The sequence below is a fragment of the Phyllostomus discolor genome, chromosome 4 (assembly GCF_004126475.2).
Source record: "Phyllostomus discolor isolate MPI-MPIP mPhyDis1 chromosome 4, mPhyDis1.pri.v3, whole genome shotgun sequence".
NCBI lineage: Eukaryota > Metazoa > Chordata > Mammalia > Chiroptera > Phyllostomidae > Phyllostomus > Phyllostomus discolor.
In genome coordinates this window covers 182,217,357-182,241,185 of record NC_040906.2, presented here as the reverse complement: position 1 = coordinate 182,241,185, position 23,829 = coordinate 182,217,357, and the positions used below count along the sequence as shown (strand labels likewise).

The window sequence follows — 23,829 nt, the reverse complement described above, 5'->3', positions numbered from 1 at the left end:
GAAGGGCCATATACTATTTTGCACCCTGTGAGTTCTGCCGCTCTATCATTTTAAAAGGAATTGCCCCCTATTAATCTTTCTCCCATTATGTCGTCTCTAAATAGATTTATTTTCTATTATTTATGACAGGACAATTCAGTAGACGCTTCCTTGATGGCTAAATGAATTAAAGAGAGAACAACAAATTAACCGGTGCCAAGTCCTGATCTCGTTCCGCTCCTGACACTGGCATGACTTTGGGATACTTTCTTAACTTGTGCAGATCAAATCACTGGCACTATTATGAGTAGTATTTCTCTGTAGTATTAACTCATAGTCATCCTGCAAAGATTTAATAATCCTAATTTTTTTTATAGTAGCAAGCTATCAGAACCAAGTAGTTCTATTATTTTGAACATTTCAGCTCAGTGGTAAGTCTAAATGAATCTGTTACAGTAAGGGCTCTTGGTCTGCTGTAAAATCTTAAGTTTACAAATACTACCCAGATAAAATATTTCACATTAAAGGGTTCTGGTGGCTTCCATACGTAGCAGAACCAAGACACACCCAGTCTGTGCTCTGTGAGGAGAACCACCACTTAGAGGGCGGCCTGTGGTTTGCCCCCTGCAACCCCAGGGAGCTCACCATGGCTGATAGTCTTGCCAGGTGTGCATATGCACCGAAGAGGCACACGTCAAAATGAAAACAAACAGGATTTTTCCCTCCCCTGCCCTGTGATTTGTTATTGTTTTCAGACATAAAGGGAGAGACTAGATTTTGACAAATCTCTAGAATCTGTGTTATGTCTTCTTTTGAGACTGGAATTCTATAAATATTTCATCATATATGAAGAATGCCTCTAACTAGAAGCTCTAGGCTTCTCACTAATGTGGGACTATAGTGATTGAAAGAAAATCACACAAATTATTTTTTAAAATCCTAAATCAGTTCATCATAAGTCATATGAAAGGTACATGACAAGGCTTCTGACACTTTAAAACTATTTATAAAACAGATTTCAAACTTTAAACATACCCATGCATTGCTTGAAACCAATAGAAGTAAATTAAAATGCTGTCATTGACAAAAGTCAAACTTTTTTTTTCAAGAAAGAAATGACAATGTATTCTATTTGACTAGCTTTTTACGTATCCAAAGTGATTTTGCAAATATTTTATTACATTTTTCCAAAATTTTATGAGTTGGTTGGGGCAGGCATAATTTTTCTTGCCCAAGGTCACAGCCAGGAGAATTTATTTAGCCTGAGCTCCAGGGACCCAGGGCTTCTGAATTCTAATCTGATGCTCTCTTCTCTCTTATCCAACCAGCATTCAACCTACTCGTAAGAATTAAGTGTGATTAAACTTTTGGTCATATAAATCCTTGACAGGGTGCATTTAAATAAAAGTTCCTCATAAAATATAACTGTATTTGTGCTTCAATGTTCTTTAATCAATGTAGACTGAGGGTTCACTCCTTTATGGCTATAGTTGAAGTTATAGTTATGAAGAAGATGGCATTCAAAACCAAAAGTAAAATGAAAGGAAGAAAAAATCATGGAAAACAAAAAATGTCTATAGAATTTGTATTGGCAAATCAACAACTTGAGCTGATTTTTGTGCATATACTATGTAAGAATAGTATGTACATGAACATATGTGTACGTACTTATACAGATAAATACATACATAGAGATACAACTAGCTTTGCTCCAAAAATAATTTAATTCTACCTATCAACATATGTACATTAAGATAAAGTGAATCAATAAGGTAAAGACAAAAAAGTACTAAAAAATAAGATAAAATCAAGGGTATGTTTAAAATGCAAAATTCATTTTTCATGTATGTTCATTTGATGGTGACAATCAGCATATGGCTTTCCTCACAGCTATAGCAAGAGGGAAAAAATGTCTCTTGGGACTAAGATGTGATGGGAAATTAACCCTCTTTTCATCACTGGCATACCATTTCCATCACCAGGGTTAGAAAATCAGGGCATGTCCTGTGTTTGCAGGCACCATGGGGAAGGAGAGCTTTTAACTCATTGTGACCTGGAACACATGGGTAGGGAAAGAGAAGCCAAAAGGGACGAGACACTGCAAACAGGTGAGACACAGCAGAGGACTAAGAGGAAGCAGAGACAGATGAAGGGTGACTCATTTGAAGTTATTTCATAACTTTGGTTTGGGCCACATGAATTTTTAAAGTTTCTCCATATGTGTTTTCTTCTTTCAGTTTAGAGATCTCTGTTTTTATACATTCTTAGGAGAATCATTAAGCAAACATATATGTCTCTAATTATCTTTGAATACCATGGAATCTGAATTAATGTCCACAGTTGGGTTTTGTAATTAGAATTGGGCTATTTTCTGTGCCTTTGGATACTATATTTTTCTAAATCTGAACTTCTCATTCTTCAAAATGAGATAATATGACCTACCTGATAAAGTTTTTCATACTAAAAACATATGTGGGCAAATTCTTTGCATAGTGGCACAATAAATCATAGCTGTGATTTAATACTTTCAAATGTTTTGCTGAATTACATAGATTGTTTTTTAAATTTTCACTTATTAAATAATTAAACTTAAAATTTCTCATCCTGCTGTAGTCCTTAGTTTTGAGTTAGTGTAACAGCTGCCAAGTTTGAGTCATTTCTACGGTGGACATTTATACATTTATAGTTTGTCTAATACTAAGTTCTATTAATTGTTATTATTTTTTTTTTGCTTCTCCTCAATGTCTCTGGAATTGTTTCTATTTCTATAGCCCCATTGGAGGAAACACAGAGAGGTGAATATATGGGTTCTAATATTGGTTCTGCCACAAGCAAGCTCTATGATCGCAATCAAGTCATTTAGTTTCTGTGGAGTTTAGTTTTCCCTTCTGGTTTAAGGGACTAGTACAATATACCATAATCACCCATATGGACATAAAACACTATGTAGGAAAGTGCTCTAAATTATCTAATACACTCTAAAATTTCTAAGAAATGTTGAACGTTTCTGTAAATTTACATTGTGCCTTAGAATAATGTTAGAGAATAAGATTTCCTGTAAGAACTACTCATTTTAACAACAATAATTCAATGTGGCCACTTGAGTGAGTCCATGAGTCAGCTCTAGAAGTGTTCCTTCCATTCTTTCCGAAATTTAAATGTTAGCATTCCTGAGGCACACAAAGAAGTATTCATAACAATATTAGTAGAGAGAACTCATTGAGTACCTGCCCTCTGTCCAGCCTTGTGCCAAGAATATCTCTAATTGTATTACATAACTGATAACTGAATCTATGATTCTAATAATGTTATCTATTCAAGCACATCATGAGTGTTCAAGGGCAGATAATCATATATTTTTTCATATAATATTTAATCTATAAGTTATATGATATCAGAAATTAATGAATATAAAACATTTGAAATATTTACAATTTTATTTACCTCTCTAGTTATAAATTTCACCACCTAGTTACACTCTATGGCTAGAATACATACTTACCAAGATGAGAGGGCTAAGCAAAGAGTGGATGCTGTGAACAGTTGATAAAGTTGATACTATATGTATAATCTAATTAGTATACGCTTGTCTATAGTCATACTTCAAAGTAAGTGTATGAATCTATCTCTATCTCCCTATACATTTGTTTTATTTATCAATATGATTAGAAATTTAGAGCCAAGACACTTGTGATCTCTAAATTAATGATCAGAGATTAATGAGATAAATTATCAAGGTAAAATAATCACTAAGCTTTACACTTATAGATGAAGTTTGCTGATTTTTTTCTTAATATGATACCAACAATCATATATTCATATCAATGTATTAATATTTAACATATTCAATATATTATATTCAATTTATTCCTCTGAGTTTCTAACTCAGATTATAACAGTAATGACTATCTAAAAGCTTTTTATAAAGGAGAGTTCCCATAAGGCACTGTGCACCATTATTCAGTGATTTTCAAAGAAAATTCAGGTTATTCAATTAAAATGAATTTTCTCATTACAATTGTAAACTATATAAATTTCCAAGTTCTAAATTTATAAGACTTAATAACTCTGAATATAAACTTTTAGAATTTTTAAAATATATGAATTATCACAGTCCTTTCTTTCTATATGAAAATGCCCCATTTAAAGATGGAATTTAAAATAGGTTACTGTTCACAGAGAATAAGTAGCATAGGTGGTAGGTAGAAAATAGACGGGGGAGGGCAAGAATAGTATGGGAAATGTAGAAACTAAAGGACTTATGACACATGGACATGAACTAAAGTGGGTGGGAGAAAGTGGGTGGGAGAGGGTGTGCAGGGTGGAGGGGAATGAAGGGGAGAAATGGGACAACTGTAATAGCATAATCAATAAAATATATTTAAGAAAAAATAAAATAAAATATGTTACTGTTCTATTCCCAGTTCTACTTGTAAGGGTGAAATTATTAGTTAATAATTTAATAATTATCTATTGTATACGTAACCCACTTTGAAAATTAACAGATCTTTAAATACTTGGTGTAACTATTATTGATATTATTGAATTATCTTTGTTTTTTAAAAAATCAAAATCTGCATAATTATACAAAATTGGAATACATGCACGTGTGGAAATATAATCATTGTCCCTGGGACCTACATCCCTGTGACACTGATAGACAGTGTCTTAGTGCTTGCTGGCTTTCTTTTTCCTTTGAAAAACATTTAGAACCCATTGTTAAGGTAGAAGCAGAGTAAACAGAGAAGAATGCTCTACAATTGAATGCCTGCAATTACACAAAGTTCTCTCCCTAACAATGCCTCTGCATTAATAGTCATGGTGGTCAGACTTGAGGAGTAACCCACAAACTCTACATATCCAATTAATTACATAATTTAAAAAACGTATTAGGCTAGGATTCACATGGTACTCTGAATGGGCAGCTCTGCTGGACCGACTCCTCTGCTAGCCCCTATGACTTGTGGGTGAGAAGTGCAAAGCAAGTGAGGGGACAAATGCAACCCCACCGCTTTCTTCAGGGAAAGGTAGTGCTGAACAATGGGTTTCCTGTATATTAGATGGTTCCAGGGACTTCATTCAGCCATAGTGAATAAGAAGGTCCACTACTGCGTAGTCTAGTCATTCAAAAATATACCAGAGAGCAAGGTTTGTGCCATATTACAGTCAACATAGGCCTGAGTAATCACCAATTGTGAAGGAATTTAATTTGTTTTCCTATATTCATTATTTCTCAGTAGATTTCCCTTTTGCCTTCTTTCCCTTCTCTGACAACCTTGATTGCCAAAGGATCTTCAGTATTGTATCCGCCCAGGTTCATGCCCTAAACTCTGGAAATGATTTGGTCACTAATACAGATTAACTCAATTTCCCATTTAAGTGCTTTTAATGTTATCTCTTAAAATACAGTGTGTTAAAGAACTCCACAATACAGGCTGTAGACAACTGGAAAGCACATGGACTTAAAATTCCAACTCTGATATTTTAGCATTTTATGACTTTGAGCAAATTACTTGATAATAGTTCCTATTTTGGGCTCACCATGTCCAATCACTGTTTTAGGTGCTTTGTGTCTTTTATCATGCAATTCTCACAAGGGGGCTATGAGAGGATCCTACTATTACAGGACCTATTATAATGACAAAACTGAGACACAGAGAGTTTAAGTACATTTTCCATAGTCACACAGCTAGAAAGTATGGAACTCAGTTTTTAAATCCAGAAATTCTACTTCCAGAATTGGTACTATAGTGCTATTTTCTCTCTAAGAGTCTTTTTAAAAAATCTATAACATGCAGGTTATAATACTTATTTTATTGGGTTGTTTTTGAGGGTAAATTAATACCAAATATAGTCCTTGACCTTAAGCCTGGCATATAATCATGTGTTTTCATTAAATATTACTTCTTTCTCCTTTTCCAAAAGGTGGGAAATTCTTAGACAGGTGCGCTGTTGGGAGGAGGATCAGGGTTCTATGTGGGCTGAAGAGTGAGAAGCATAATTCTAATGAGGACCTTAAACTTAATGACAGAATTATTCTTAAGTCTTTAGCTTGTAGTATTCACTGACTCTGGTTGGTAACAAAAGACTATTTTCATTAGTAGTATCTCTGGAAAGACCTCCAGAGTCTGACCAACCTGATAACACTTTCATATTTAAAAAAAACCTGTAGAGGACAGATTTCTTTAAAACACCATTATAAATTTTTCCTATGCAAGCATTATGACAGCATTTAGAAATAGTTGGGAAGTGCACCCCATAAAACAAAGTTTATTGGGTACTAAGCTTACCTTTAAGAAGCTTCTCAAAAAGTTCCTTACATATAATATTATAGTTATTTACAATTTTTAAGTAAAAAATGTTCATTTTGGTTCAACATAGAATGCCCCATAAACAAATTATTTTGGTTTTAAGTTCCTGCATAGACATTTGTAAAGATGGTTGTCCTGAGGGAATGTGAAGTAGGGTAGTGGGAGCTGGAATAAGTATTCCCTGAAAAGGTAAGGGAGAGAGGCAGATGGTATAAGAGGTTACTGCTTGGATGAACAACAGAAAAAAAAAGAGAGAGAGAGAGTGACAGAGAGAGGGGGAGAAAAGAAAAATGAAAGATTAGATGCTAATCATCATACTTATTTCAATATTCATATAATTTATAATATAACCCTTATCATTGTTTTAAGATAAGCTTATATACATTTAAATTGATATTTTAAGATAATATAATATGATAACTAAGGAATAGGCCTGGTGATTTAAAGTCTACTAGATTGATCTCTCTTACCTTTTTGAGAGGTTTGTGACTTGTCTAAGATTCAGAAATCAATAGTGTGAGACTGGGACCCAAAAGAGCAGCACTTACTGGTAGCCTTTTTATTACAGTGTAAAGATATGTGTGTTTCTATGTGCCTATGTGTGTGGGTGCGGGTCTGTGCAGGTGGACATGTGTATATGTTTGTAGAAAATACATCTGTTCTTTGGAATTAGTTAAAAAATTCTATTTGATTTCTGTCCTTAGGTACTAAATTACCTAAACTAGAGCTAAAGTATTAAACATTTTGTTGAGTAAATAGCAATAAGTTTAAATATTTTATCTTTTAAAAGCTTACATTACCTTCCTGAGAATTTTGTGCATGTATTTATAACTTATTTATGAGTGACAAGAGAAAGGGTACATCCCATATAAAAGTACACTTACAGAACTGGATGGCCAGCTCATTAGAGGGGTCAGTTTGTTACTCACTTATTGGATGGGGTACTGAGTGGACAGGCACAGGGCTGACAGTCTTCAGAGGTCCCTTTAGTAGGATCGCCATAGAAACCAGGAAGACATTTATTGCAGTACGGGCCACCTGTGTGATCCTTACAGTTCTGAGAGAGAGATGCACATCAAAGTTTATTATTTTGGTCTCAAGCAATAGCATGTTACCAAAAATAGGTCCACAGAGTCATTAGTCCATTCCCTGCCAGAATGAATAATTTTCCACATTAAATGGTCAATTTTACAGCTGGGAAATAGCACTGAAAGTTAATTTAATATCTAGCTTAAAAACTACATGCTAGTTTCAGTATATGCATACTTACACAAAGATGACTAAAACTTACTATAATTTTTTTTATAATACAGTTCTTATTTCCCTCTTTCTTTAGATTGTAATTCTTTTCTTGAGGAAATACATATGATTATTCATGCATGTGTATGTATGTACTGCTATACAGCCTTAGTAAAAAATGTTCAATGGAAACTGCAGATGATTCTAGGTAAAAATTCAATTGTTCAGCTTAAAACTGCTGATTTAATAAGAACTGTGGCTAATTATACAAATCCTCTGGGACTATAGCCCTCCTACTTCAGAGATTAATTTGGACCTCAGGGGACTCTGATGATTTGCAAAATGCATTAATGTATTACATCTGTGAGGGGCTTGTTTGACTCACATTTAAATAATAAAAATAATGAAACAATTTTAAACATATTCTAATACATATTGAAACCACAAGGCACATAACAATTTCCCTTAGACGATTTTTTAAAAACTGAAACCGCATTTTTCTGTCAGTTAGTATTTATTGAACCCATGTCATTTTCAAACATTAAAAAAAATAAAAATAATTTCTATCTTGATTTATTCATGTTAATTAAAGTGCATTCATCAGTTCAGGCTCTGTTCGCAAAGCTCATCAAGGCTGGTTTAAAGGTGAACAATCCAGTTAATCTAACAACGGAATTATCTACAAAGTTTCCAACGGCACAATTTGATAAATTCCTATCATGTTTTGGCAACATGTGGACATAACTTACTTCTTCAGCCTCCAATGGTACAGTAAAACATAGCTGATACCCACTAAATATCATATAGTATGGATTTGTTATGACCTGAAATACATTTTTAATTTTACAAACATATAAAATTATGGTTTTTATCATGTTGGAAAGACTTTATCAGAGCTTAAGGGTATAAACCTTTATTTTTATGATCAATGACCAAATAGGAAATAGTTAAAACATAAATTCATTTTTCAAAAATTTTTTAAAAGTTTTTATTCATTTATTTTTAGAGAGATGGGAAGGGAGGGAGAAAGAGAAGGAGAGAAACACTGATGTGCAAGAGATGCACGGACTAGTATTAAAATGCCTCTTTAAATTAATATGTCTTTAAGGTATTTTAAATTTATTCAGTAATGATTTTTCAAAGACAGCATAGGATTAACGTCACTATCAACTATTGCATAAATAATAGTATATTGGATAGAATGTGTAAAACTTGGCTCAATTTGAAAAAAAGGCTTCTTTGATTTCATCTTTGAACTAGTTCCTTTCAGTTTTCAAGTTTAGCTCAAGTTGCCTATTACTAAAAATATATATATTCTTTTTGCAATATTACCTATTGTCAAAATGATACAATCAAAGTTGTATCTTCAAAGACATCTTAAAAAAATAAAATCATAACACAGTCTGAAACTTACTGAAAATGGTATTTCTAGAACATAACTGTAAACCTTGTGGGACCTGGAGACATTTTTGTTTAACTACTGATTTAAAGGAAAATTAGCATGTAGCAGCTTCTTAAACTTCCTAGTGTCATATTTCATTTCATGGAAATAATCAAACTAATTTTAAACTCAAGTGTTTTTTTCCATTGTAACTGCAACGCAGCCTTAGACAACAACATAATGGAAACCAAAACTGTACAAGATGAAAGGTTCACTCTGATTATTTCACTCTGGTTACTTTTACAGGTGCCCTACTACAAAAGTGCTTTTCAAATGTCTGTTCATATCATATATCACAGGAACAATGAGAAAGAGAGAGTATGCAATTTTCTCATGTGGCTTTGAATGTTTCCTGGGTCACTTCAAATGTACTCTGAGTTAAAATGACTTTTTCATATAGGCCCACACACACTATAGCAGAGTTCTGGGTTTTGACCTGATATCAAGATATACTTTAGTTAACTTCTAATCAGATTTCAAAGTCAAGGTAACTAAAAAGCAGTTTATCTATAAACTTCATAATGTATCTCTTTAATGGTAGGGGAAAAACACAAGGTAAAGAATGGATCCAAGGAATAGTAACAATGCCCTGATGGGCATCATTCAGATATTTTTCTCTTTGTGGATCCTATAAGAATCGATGTGCTCAAAGTGGGATGTCAGTGCTGACAGAGCAACACCATCTTAGATAGAGCGCAGTGGGAAGTCTCCAGAAAACATCTTAAACGATAATCTGTTTTACTACCTACAATGGAAAACCCAGAAAACACCTGATTCTGCTTGTCATCAAGATCTCCCCTGTTTCTCGAAGGTTCCTCTGTTATTTGAAGGTGGGCTTCTATCTCTCTGTCCAAGAAACAGTCAATAAACTATGTGTTCTTAGTAGAAAGCCTCAAATAATTACTGCTCCCTCCCTTCCACTCCTAAAATTATGCTGAATTAAACTATTTTATTCTAAAAAAAAAGCAAAACAAAAAATAAAAATGACTTCCATTCTTGGAAATACCACAAAACCAAATGGGCCAACAGCATGATCTGATTTAATACTAATGAATTCAACATGAAATATTACTATTGGTAACATTACAAGTCTAGTACCATGATATATTTATTTTTGTCTTTTTAGGTTTAAGTAAAACAAATCCATATCAGTTTTAGGCTGAGTATTTCCTACTGCATGTTAGTGAAGTATTTAAAGGTAACTCAATATTTTTCTCAAGGTACATTTTAAAAGTCTTATGGTATAATTAAAATCAAAATCACTTAGTCTTTCTATTCATGAAAATGCCATTTCAAAAATCTACTGCTCTGCAAATTCAGACTATCATGCTTTATACTGCAATGCAATTAGCAAAATCTTATATAAGGAAAATAGAAAGAGCATCAATAATCTTAAATGCCACATTACATGGAAACAAAAGCCCTGAATTTTCATTCTGGATTTTTCCCAGAAGCTTTTAAGTGGAAGGAAAAAAAGCAGTGGGGGAATGAGCAAGTGACAGAGAGGACATTAAGAAATACAGAGAACAGAGTCTGTCTTAGATTCTACAGGGAGATGAGAGTATGATATCCTCCTAAACTGGCACCATTTCACATCGTGTTTCTGCGAGACTAATGAAATGAGAAGCGCTGTTTCAAGCTTCATGCCATGTCAGACAATATAAGACTAACATGCCTGTGAGTTGATCAGAATGGCCTATTCAGCATAATTTTCCAATCCAAAGCCTTCTTAGCAGGATAGAAAGTGCTTTGGAGAGCTGTTTTGCTAGTTAAAAGTTCGATTTAATTGTACAAGTAAACAGCTCTGATGAATATGCATTGCATATATTTATTATTTTTTATCTACATATGATATATTTAATTAAATGCTGAACTTTTAAAAGAACATGCTATATGCTCTCATTTTCAACGTCAAAAATTATGCCTAGTACATAGGTCATATTTCACTTTTCATGTTATGGGGATATAAATCATTTCCTGCTAGAGAAGTACAGTCTGGTTTTGGTAGATTTATGGTAGGGATAAAACCATCTACATTTATGGTAGATCTGTATTTCAGTCATTAGTTATATTTTATTTTGATGTATCTGACCCTAATTCAATTTTTAGACGAAGATGAGTAAACACTTCCTAATACCTGTTATTTAGGGAGAGTACAAATGAAAGGCCACTCTCAACTTGCAACTCAGTGCAGTATGACGATCTCCGTCAAATCATTTCTTGACTCAAGGGTTTAAGGTCTGAAAAGCAGTGATGGGATTGGATTGCAGGGCCTGTCAAGGTGACGTCAGCCTTGTCCGTCAGCATCCACAGAGAAGAAAGCACTTACCAGGCATTCTCCGGTAATATCGTCACAGGAGTCTGCGTGGCCAAAGCATTGACACGGTTCACAGATGCCACCAAAAATAGTGCCATTCACTCGTCTGTGCCTAGGCCAGCAAGACTAAAGGAAAGATAGGGTTTGGAGTCAGTTTCAGATTTTTTTTTTAAGTTTGTCTTGTCTTTTTTAGATAAAGAAAAAAAATATTTAGGCAGCGAACTCAACAAATGTGCTTGTCAAAGCATTGTCATTGTTGAAACATTGCTACAGAGCTATTCCCCCTGACTTCGAGGCTTCGTACTGACCTGAGCGTTATTGGCAGATATGAGATTAGAGGAAGCATTAGCTTGGTGTCTCTTCTGAAATGGCAAAATAAAGCAGAGATATAAAGAACCGAAATGTGACAGTCTTGAAGTAAAAAGCACAGATAAAATAGAAGGAAAAGTATGGGGGGGAAAAGCAGCTGCCATAAAAGGATTCTTAAGAGAACCTTAGCCTATCTTAGCACGTAAGCTCATCCCAAGGAATCTCGATTCTCTGGAATGCACTGCCTTTCCCACATACAAACTGCCCTTAACACCACCACTTTCAGAAAATCCTTGCAATGATTTGGAAGGTAGCACCACCTCTTACATTTGATCACATACACTGCAAACTTCTACACGTATATAAATCCTATCTTTCATTCTTAATTTCCTTCATCCTATTATGCTATCTCAACTTTACACCAAATAATTTATGATTTATTTACCATATGTTCCCTTGTTATTTTGTTTTATGGTATTATTCTACTAGCACTCTTGTATTCATCATTTCTTTTTTTAAAGTATGAAACACTGTATCACATAAAAACAGAAATCTGATTTAAAAAGAATATTTGGGTCTTAGAATACCTCTGTGTCAGGGCCAGCTCTAAGAACACCATTGCCCTTCATTACGTTTCTCTTCTGTAGGGGTCACTACAGACTGAACGGGGCACGAGATTAGGCAGGTGGGATGCAAATACTGCTGCCCTCTAGGAGCTTTTAATTTCCCTCAAGTTACAATTGCATTCTGTGCGTTATTTACTTTATTTCTGGGTGGGTAACTACAACATATCATGAAAAGGCCTTTGTTCCCAGTTCAAAATGAAAACAACAGAGAAATCATTGAAGTAATAAAGTACATAGAATTGTGTTGTGTATTGTTAGAAATGTTCCTTCTGCCTGAGGATATGAGGACTCTTAAATTGGAACATTGATAACAAACACATAAAAAAGCAATGTGCTCATACTTCTTGTCTGAAAGAAAAGTAAAAGTAACCTTCCTCTTAATTTGGGTAGGTCAAAAAAGGAGGGGTTAATTTTCTACCCCTCTCTAATAATTTCTCCCCACTAAAAGTTTTGCTACCCTATAGATACACTGTAGAAGAAATTTCCTTCTGTAATATATATTTGTAAAAAAAAGTGGGGAGCTAGGTATTCAGAAAGAGGTAGAAATTAAGGGTGTTGCTAATAGGGAGAGAACTGATGCAATGTTTTTAGGACAGATACGCATAGAATTGTCATTAATGAGCTTTATTTTCATACTTTGCAAATGTACTACTCACATTAAATCCTCTTAAACTTCTAAACTCCTTAGCTCTCTCATTCTCATCCAGTGATTTCACCTCATTAGTCACGGAGACATTGGAAGCCACAGGAAGCCGTCCTTCAGAAGCACAAGAGTTTATCTCATTGCCCATATCCCCCTCTGGAGCATGGGGGGTGGGGCTTGCAGGGTTCCTTACCCTCTCAAAGGAATGTCACCCCACTTGTGATCTTTATCTGTTGTTTTCCTAGTACTCCCTCTGTGCTACATCAGTAATAGTTTTCTTTTCTATTGGATCATTTGAAAATATGATCTAGTATCCCCACCAAAAATTAACTAATGGAAATAACAAAAATGATAAAATTATTTCTTTAATATACCATAACTTTCCAGTTACCTGCTGGCTTTTCTTTTCAGTAAAAGTACTCTCAAAAGGCTTTCTTCCTCACTTCCTTTTCATGCTTCTTTATTCTATGCTAACCCATCTTGTGCAGCCACCACTCACTTAAAACTGCTCTTGTCCGTGTCGCCAAATTGCAGGTAGCCAAATCCAATGGGCAATCCGCCTTCTCGTCAATGTTGGTTTAGTTGATTCCTTTCTCCCTTGACACCTTGTCCTTGTAACTTTCATGACCTTACAGTCCCCAAGTTTCTGCCCTATCCCTTTGCTGTCTCTGCTGCTTCCGCCTCGCTCCTCTTTGTCAGGAGCTCCTGGGGACATAGCCACTTTTCTCTGTTTTATCACATGCTCTGCTAAGAAACTGTATGCAGCCCCACAGTTGATGAGGCCTTCCAAACACATATCTCTAGACCAGACAGACGTTCAAAGTCCAAGACCTGCATACTCTAATTGTACATTGAAACCTATGCTTCATAGGGTTTTTCATTCCTAATATTTCTAAAGTGGACTGCTGATTTCAACCCCACCCCTCCAGCTAGTCTTCACCCAGTCTTCTCCAGCTCAGTCAATGGTACTTCCAATTCCTCAAGCTAGTAATCTGACTCATTCTTAAATTCTTTATCTAACTTTCCATTGGCATTCGGTCTATAAAACACAGGTAGAATAAACACATCTTCCCGCATAGCCTGCCATTATCCCAACACAAACTATTATTATTATCACTCTCTTCTGCCACAGTAGCATATTAACCATTCTTATCCTCTATAATATGTTTTCATACTGTAGCTACAATAACTTTTTTTAAAAAATGTAACTCTGATATGGCACCATTCAGCTTAAAGCCTTTCAATGATTTTCCATTGCACTTAGAATAAAATCCCGTGGATGCAAAGCTCTGAATGGCCTGCTCCTCCAACCACACCTGCACCACTCTCTCTCTTGCTTACTAAGTAAGCACCAGCCAACTTGCTCCATTTCAGACCCCTGCAGACTCCAAGCTCTATCCCACTTTCTCATCAGCTCCTTTTGTATAGCTGACCCTAAACTCAGGTTAGCTGCTACCACCTCGGAGAGCCTTTCCTGATGACTGTTTATAAAGCAGTGCTTTCCATTTAATTTTCTGACAGCTGATTTTTCAGTATCTCTATGGAAGCACCTGTTTACTTTCTTCATGGAGTTTTATCACATTTATTTAATTCGCTTCCTGGCATATTGTCTAACTTTTCACTAAATGTAACGTCCTGGAAAGCTGGGACCATATCCACATTGTTCACATTATCATCCATGTCCAAGGTCTTGAATGTCTCAAAATACGTGACCATTATTATCTGTTAGCTAAATGGAAGTATAGATACTTCTATGAGTTGGTTAATATTTCTATCACACAGAAGAGAAAACTGAGATTTGAATTTAAATGCTTCTTTCTTTTCAGTATCTCACTTTGCTTTCACTTTCTCACTTGTCCCACCTGTCGAGTGAAATAAATTATGGTGATACTGGAAAACAGAAAGTTTTTGAAAGATGAACTGTAGAGGAACTTATAAGTCAAGTAGAAATGAAAAAAATGATTCTGAATAAACATTGTGGCTCCAAGTGAAAAAAAAGAGGATAATTTTTATAATGGGGTCATTTGATTGGTTTCTGGCAACCTAGTTGTTAAGACATCAATGGTCTGTGGAATTGACTCAGTTCTTGAAAGGTATGTGGGTACCAGTGATAACAAAGCTAGAGGTCCTGGCCTTATGAACTCAGTACAAAATCAAATAAAATCAGGAAAGGATAGGAATGGCTAATAGTCAGTCTAGGGATAGGAAGTTTTGATAGAGAAGGAATTATTAGAGAGTAGAAATATGGCAGTCTAACAGAAACTCTAGAGCTCCAGAATTCATCACCTTTGATTCAATTACATTATTTTGTAGGCTTCAAAATAACTTTTTCTATCAAATAATTATTATGTGAGAGGCAGGGGAAGCTTTTCTTATCCTTCCAAAATAGAATTTTGACTCTTCTATACTTGCATGCTACTCTCTTCCTACCTAATTGTTAGCTACAATTTCAGGTTTTTCACTCCAGGATACTTTCTGTGACATCTCTCGCCACTGGAATTTTTCATGTCTTTCAATGATTGTTGCACTTATGTTCTGTACCACTTACTTGCCTCCTAATTATATAGTGCTGTAATCCAATTTTGCGTAGGTATTTGTTCTTTCTCCCTAAACAGATTGTTAGTTCTGTAACGACAGGGATTATGATGTAATCTTCTCGATAATCCCCTCAGCATCCAGTGCATCATTTACCAAAGACTCTCAATAAATATTTTTGAAGAGAGGAAAGAAGAAACAAAAAGTATAGCCAATTAAACGATTCTAATATTCAGACAATTTTACATTAATGGGCATTTGGAACTTGTATAAAAGAAGATGAAGAATTACTGAGAATTACTAATGTGGGAATAAGTGTTAAAGCAAGAATAGGATCAAGGTATTTATTATTTCAACTGAAAAAGGAACTTAAATGTTCAAAGAGAGTTTTCTGGTTTGAAATAAAAACTGGTTGGCTCAATAAAAGAATATATTTCATTAAATACAGCATGTAGTTTAAATGTAAATTTAAATTTCGGTTGACAGAGCTAATTCATTTCCATGATTATATTTCTCTTCTTTACATGAATTTCGGGAAAGTGAGTACTTCAATGAATTACATTTAGTTTTATTCTAGATAGGTACCTCTGAGCCCCATTAAAGAAAACACATTTTGTCACAAATATGAATCTAAACCCTGTGTATGCTCTTGAAGCATGTGTTATTTTAAAGCACAAGAGAACTGACAAAGCAACGCCTAGAGTATTTCTATAAATGGCATAATGGGGCAGTGTGCTGAAGTGGAACATCTTGGCACACTCAAATGATTCCTTAAAAGCTCCATTTTTAAGAATTTAAGCGCCTATTTATCTGCAAGCCATGCTTTCTATCAGGAAATTGGTGTTTGTGACTTTTGATCAGGTTTCAAGTGAAATCAATTTTCAAACTTCCTAAAGAATTTACATTGAAATAAATAAAAATTATTACCTTTAAATCACACATTGTGGTCATTAAATAAGAAAAATTAATATCACCATGAATCTAGAATATTGAGACAACAATAAACGTCTCAAATTTTAGGTACTAAACAAATCAAAGACCTGTAGGGAATTTTCTAGATCAAGGTATTTCTTCCATGTAGTATGTTCTTGATATTTTAAAGATAGTATCCTTTTAGATGACTGTGATTTTGCTGTATTCTTAGGAATAAAGTAGAGAGAGAGTATGGCACACAAGAATAGTAAATGGAGAAAAAGTAAAAAAAAAAAAGAGTGCTAAATTTCTGGCATTATGGTGGAAATACAGAGAAAATATTTTGAAACATATTTGTTATCATCCATTCTATTTTTCCACCAAATAGGGAACAAACACTTATGAAAACATCACATTTTCAGCTACAGTAAGGCAACACATCTCCAAAAGAAACATAATTTCAAGAAGACATTATGTGAGTTGCACTCTGTTTGAAAGCCATGGCTTTTTGGCAGACATTCAATTTCCTTCTTTAAGTAATATACTATCATTTGTTTGTGCCATCTTGGGTATAAAAAAAACAAGCAAACTAGCCTCTTTTTAGAACAGTTGATTGAAAGACATGATGAAGGACCTTCTAATGCACTGAGGACATATTGCAAACTTACTTCACAGGAGGATCCAGTGTACCCCTGTGGACACTGGCAGACCTCCACAGCTGCTGCGAAGCTTCCATCAGTTGGATAGGGCACAGCAGACTCGAGGCCAACAGAGCTCAGCCTGGGGCAGAGGGAAGAGGACATGGTAAATAAGAAAACAAGCTCCTAGGTATTACACAGTTTGCGGAATAGTATAGTGATATTGATGTAAACATAAGCAAATTCTGTGCTGAAAAGGCTAAAGAATACCCACAGTTTGAAGCTCTGGTCATTCATCATATTAGGTGAAGTCTGCCCAGTCAAAAGTGCTCACAACTACTATCACCATCAAATGTTGAAGAGATATGAGATTATTCTTGCTCATTTCTTATGTTTGGGGTGTGTTTTGTTTCCTTTTTTTTTTTGAGAGTTAAAATCACATGTTTGGAAAGATACTTAAAACATAAAACATTCATATGACTGACTTATATAGCATTTAAACCAGAAAAGCAGAAGGAGACAATAGGATGAAGCAGAGAAAGAGCATGGTGCACAGGATTAAAACACGGAGAGAAAGCATGAAAAGCATATTCAGTCTCAGCCATTCTTTTGGAAGAAAAGGTAGAAGAGAGAGAGAGAAAGTTATATGTTTTTTTTTTCTCAAAAATAAATCTGCACGCTGGTAGGTAAAGACAAGCATTCTCAAATGTTCAGTTGAATTAATTAATTTGTCTTATGCTTAAACTGAATTCATTGTTTTCTGTGTCTATGGGTTTTATTCTCTCAGTACTTCTTTCCAGTCTGATTTTAGCAGAGTGATTTGATATAACTTATTAGTTTCAGGAAAAGCCAGTTTGGCTAAATTGAAAAATGCTGTTACATGAGTATATGCATATTGTGTGTGTTTCCTTCCAAAAATTATGCAAATGATATAAATTCACAATTTAAATAAATGTTATTGTGTAGTATTGGCTTTTCTTCATTTTAAAATATAAGACCTTTTTAAACACTTCATCTTTAAGAAAACAAACTCGGGATTCATGCCCTATCTCTGACATTTTCCAGTCCTATAGACAAGGGGAAATTACTTAATCTCTCTAGGCCTCAATATCATCATCTAGGTAGTAGAAACCATATGAGTCCATATATGATGAGCTTGATCAAAGGATTAAATTAAATAATGAAGTTCTTGATATAAGACAACACATGTGTTGATTATTAGGTATTTTATATTCTCATTGACAGCAGACACAGCATAGAATACTATTTGTATCCCCCAAACTAGCTTTCTTGTCATTTTAATGAATCAAAATAAATCTTAAACTGAAGAGCACAAAATTAAATGACTGCTATGGATGCATAATGATAATTATTATTTAAAAAAAATGATTGCTAGACCTCCATATCATATCACATACCATCTTTTAAATATAAGAAAGATGCAACTGACTCTTGCTAGGGCACACATTTTTACTTGCTTTCTCCAGAGTGGTGGTAGATATTTATTGATTGGCAATTCACTGTTACCAAAAAGCTCGCCAGTTTTGGGAATGTACCCTATAATCAAGCCAGAGAACAAAGCTCATTAAATGTATCCAAAAAACAAAAAAAGAAAAAAAAGAAAGAAAACCCTCTAACAAAGCTGTGAGCTTGTCAGCAACAAGTTTCTAAAATCTTTGTTGTTATTACCTCCACTTTACCAATCCTGGACCTTTGATAGTATCTTGAAATATATGTATGAATCCATACAACATCAAGAAGTAGAAAATAAAATCTAGTTCACATTCAAGAAAACAGGCATTTGGATGTCATAGCCAAGTATTAAAGTGCTAGTTGGCATCCTTAAAAGACAGGCAGATTATTTTAGCTACAGATTAACTCGCACAGCACTATTTTTTTTAATGCATTCTTCTCTGGGTTACAGCTTGGAAAACCTGGCAGAAGGTCTGAAACTGGTAAGGATTAAAAATCACTGGTTTACAGTGATCAGGTTACATAGAGATTTTTGGAAAATCTCTGAAAGGTCATTTTTTCCCCCATTAAATAACTTGTATATGAAGTGTCACCGGAAATTCTTTCTTTTTTTAAAAATTGAGGTGAATATTCATATAAAATAAAATTAATCCCATTAAAATGTCATTTAGTCCAGTCACAATGCTGTTCAATCACTAACTCTAACTAGTTCTGAACAGTTTCATTAGCTGCAAAGAAAACCCTATTTAAGCAATCATTCCCTGTACCACTCTTCTCCAATCCCTGGTAAGCCTGAGCCTGCTTTCTGGGTTTCCCTCTTCTGGATATTTCACACAAATGGAATCATATAATATGTTATCTTTGTGTTTGGCTTCTACTGGCACAATATTTTGAAGGTTCATCCATGTCTTATCTATGTATCAATATCTCATTCCTTTTTATGACTGAGAAAAACTGTATTTTGTGAATACACCATGTTTTGATTATCTATTCATCTGCTGATGGATGTTGGACTGTTTCCATTTTTTGGCTATAAAACAGTACTAGTGTAAACAAGTATTTTTTGTCCAAGTATTTTTTTGAGTACCTGTTTTTAATCCTTGTGGGTATACACATGGGGGTAGAATTTCTGTATCTGGCAATTTTTCTTACCACAACATATGCTTTGGAAGAGTTACTAAACTAGCAACAGTTTTTGCATATGTTTACGTGAGCTGATGAGCTACTCCTTGAGAGCAGAGATCCCGTTATGCCATCTATATATCCAGCTTGATCATCTCCATATATGCTAAGTGCACTTTTGTCAGATTGATGGATAGACAGAAGGATAAATAAATGCTGACTACATGGCCAGATGGATGAGTGAATGGGTGGATACAATACTAAATGCGTACATACATATATTCATGAATAAGTGAGTGAGTAGATGAATGGAATGTACTTATATTACCAATAACTAGTAACATACTCCATGACAAATGATACACTGAGCTTAGTATCCACATTTCAGATGAGTAAAATGAGATAAGTAGAAAACATTACTTATTTGATTGGACAAAGAAAATACACTGAACTGTTAGAATCAGGTCTTCAGGTCAAAGACCAGAACTCATATGACTGTATTGTGACACCTAATTGCCTGCAATTAATGGACTGTCACATGAAAAACTTATATTTATGATCACTTTAATTTCAGAATTAGATGATTTTATGATTACTATACTAGTTATTTATTATATGAAAGACTATCACAATTTACTAAATAGCAGATCAGTCAATTGTATATAGTTATAGTCCCAGGGTTTTCAATATAAAATTGACAAGGAAAATATAAAGAAAGTATTAGAGAATTAAAAAATAAAAAGATGAGTAATTGAGTACTTTAACAAATATAACAAAACAAAAACAGAAATATATTCAATGAACAGCCAAATTTCATTTGTCTTTGAACAACAGATGTTGCTTTCTTTAATCTATGAAACCATTTTGAGCTATGAGAAATTTCATCACGCAAACATCTTTCCCAGCAATATCCCATATTAGCATTCACTGAGCAATCCCAATGTTCATTAGGTTCTGCTATTTGTTAAATGAGATTTTAATGTGCTTTACAGTTTTCAGTGTTACTCATGAAGAAGGCTGCAGTTTTAGTTTTTTTCCTTTAATATGGTCATTTTCTCTTCTTGAGACCAGGCTGCATTCATTTAAATACATAATGCTGATAATAATAAACTACTAAAGTTTAGAGATGCATGAACTATAAAAAATTTGCCAACTAAGTCAAATGTTTTAGGTGGCTATTTCTCCTTATTATTACAGTGTAGATATACAGATGGGCTGGTGGATGAAGAAAAAAGACATAAATATATGTTAGTAATAAAATTGTAGAAACATTGTCTTGTACTGACTTAAAGGTTGTTCTCAATATTTTTGTTTTACTATATTTTCCACCAAAGTTAGATATGTTTAATTAAAAAACTAAAAATCAAAATAAATTTGAAACAAGATTTTTATCTTAAAACTTTGTAAATTAATATTTTTCTATCCATTTTTTAAATATTGACCTTCATTTAATTTTACTTAAATACATGTTACTTTGGGATATCCACCATAGATACAGATTTTGTGGCTTTGTTCTATTTTGTTTTGTCAAAACATAAGGTGGTGACTCAGAACTCTTTTTAGCCTCTACCTTGCATGGTCTCCACTAGGTTCTGAATTTGAGGAGCCTGATAATCTCCACTACATTCCTAGGACGGTAAACTCATTCAGTGGCCCTGGCAATGTCTGAGTGGACCAACTAACAAGGAGCTAAACATTTCCCCCAAGGCTTTTCAATCCCACATCAAAGCAGGGAAATAACCAACAGAATTTGATATTTTTGCAGCCGCTAATCAAAAATATATTAAATATTAATGTCAGAATTCATCTCTTCCTACCTTAGTCCTACTTGTGTGCACTCTGCACACTTCTATTACACTATTACACTGTTGTAAATGTATGTCAGCCTTTCATATTGGGCTTCACCTTTTTTGAATTCAATGATCATTTATCTATCTTTGTATTCCCTTTGCTTAGCCTAGAACTATCACATCACATTAATTATTATGCACTGAGTGTCCGCTATCTTCTGTGCATTATAATGTAAGCCCGACAGACATCTCATTTAAGGGACCATTGAACCCAACAGAGTAATTGTGTTCCCGTCCACATTTACAAATGAAGAACCTGGGTCTCATAGAAGTACCTTGTCCATATAATACAGATAGCAAATGGTGCAGCACAAATCCAGACCCAAGTGTGACTCCTAAACCAGCGATCATCACGTTACCTTATGTTGCCTCCTAACACATGCCGGATAGCATGGCAGGTGCTTGGGATACATCATTTTCTTACTTAGCCTTCAATCTTGAAAGTTAAATATTGTTTCTGCTATTTTATAGAAGAGGGAATTGAGACTTTAGAAAGATACACAGGGAAGGTGCTCAGTAAATGTTGGCAGATTGAATGAATACAATATTTACAGAACAGATTTGGGAGGCAGTCAAAGATTATGGGGAGCAAACACAGGTGGGCTTAGATTCTGGCTGAGCCTGTTACCCACAGTTCGGTACTTAGCAATTGCATGCATTTATCAAATCCTAGAGTCCTCATCAGTATAATTTCTGCAAATTATACAGGTGGTCACCTGCATCATTAATTTCAAAAGAAAATATTGACATTATTTCTGTAATCAGAAAGACTCTTTTTATATGGTATTTTTCTAGATTTACTAAATAAATATTGAGAAATATTTTTGATACCAAAAAGTCCTCCAAATTTACTCTGAAAGTCATGTAAAAACATCTTGCCTTAAAAAATTATGTATTTATTTTAAAGCAAAATAGGTACATGAGAGCATCACAATAAAGTTATGATGGCTTAGTTATGCTGTGGTAACAACTCTAAATTCTCAGTGGATCAAGAGAAAACAAAAGTTTGCTCATGCAAAATCTTCTATAGTTCTGAGTGACTGTTCAGGGCAGCTGATCCTTATGTGCTATCGATATTTCAGGCTGTTTTGATCTTCTGGTAGCTCTGTAAGATTCAGAGGAGCTCATACTGGCAATTCAATCCTTTTTTTTTCTTTTTTTTGGTGTGGTGGGGGTGATACATCACTTCAGCTTATATTTCATTAACCAGACTAAATCATATGATTACATCTACCTTCAAAGCTTAGGGAAATAAAATATTTGAAAAAAGAGATTAAAAATTTGAAGAACACACTCATGTCTCCTATAAGGTGAAAGAAAAATATACTTTTTTTTTTGCAAAGTTCTGTATTAAATAGGTGTTAAGGAAAAATTGAAGAGGCTCCTTGCTCGCGCTACATATCAAGAATGCTACTAAATCTAAGGTTTGGAGAAGTTGAAAGAGAAACATGAACACTTAGGTTAAGTGTTTTTCTCTTACATTCTTGAGAGAAGGATAAAAAATTTTCTATATGTATCTTCATCTCATGAAAGAGAACAATGAGAAGGAGACCAACTAACTTTATGGTATGGGCCTCTCAGAATTCTGGAAAAGAATGACAGCAAAACCAACACAATTTTAGAAATATTAGTACGTGCTTTATTCTAGATGTCTCTGAGACTTAACGGAATTTGGAGACAATACTATTCCTTGCAATAATGCAGGGCTGATAAAAATGTGTCAGATGTGTATGCTGGTTTGCCATTAGCAAAGTGCTTCTGCAGCCCTTTTGTTCCATTCTCATGGGAAACTTTCAGGCCGGCAGCAATCCTCCTCCTCCTCCTTTCACAGATGAGGAGACCGAAATCCAAAAAGGCTACTTTTACAGCCAAATGATGCAAGAGCTGAGTGAAGAAGAAAAGTCAAAACGCTAACCTGCACCCAGTTTTCTTTTTACTATTCAATGCCACCTACAGTAGTTTACCCTTGTCTGCAGTTTCTCTTTCCACGGTTTCAAGTTTCGGAGGTTTCCATCACCTGCAGGCTACCATGGTCTGAAATATCGAATGAAAATTTCCCAAAATAAACAACTCATAAGTTTAAATTGCATGCTGGTCTTGATAGGGGACTCAAGACCAGCATGCAATGGGGAAATTTTAGCTTAAGGTAAAAAGTTATGAGTCTAGCAAATAATGTGTATGTTAAAGTTTTTGTTTCAGAAACTACAGATAAGGCCCATCCTGTCTCCTGGGAAAAACAGGCGACCTCCTGGGGCACTGATAGAAGATTACCGCCTGGGGATCTCTGAACCTTTGTTCCAGGGAGAGCAGATGACCTCCCCTCCCCCCTGGGATCAGCTGACTGCCCAGGACAGGAATGTTGCAGCTTCTGAATCTCAAAGCCCTCACCTTACCTTGTTTGTCCTCCCCCACCCCCTTATAAAAGATCTATCTG

At 34.6% G+C, this 23,829-nt stretch overlaps 1 protein-coding gene across 4 annotated transcripts in view; it reads right to left on the bottom strand.

Annotated features, from left to right (window-relative positions):
* Positions 1-23,829, bottom strand: part of LAMA2 (laminin subunit alpha 2) — a 516,934-nt gene that overhangs the window by 202,497 nt on the left and 290,608 nt on the right. For all 4 annotated transcript variants that reach the window (XM_036024687.1, XM_036024688.1, XM_028508983.2 and 1 more), the window contains exons 15-17: positions 16,981-17,092; positions 11,300-11,413; positions 7,220-7,347 (exon numbers count right to left, since the gene is read on the bottom strand). In XM_036024687.1, coding sequence (XP_035880580.1) covers positions 7,220-7,347; positions 11,300-11,413; positions 16,981-17,092 — 354 coding nt within the window. The remainder of the gene's footprint in view (positions 1-7,219; positions 7,348-11,299; positions 11,414-16,980; positions 17,093-23,829) is intronic.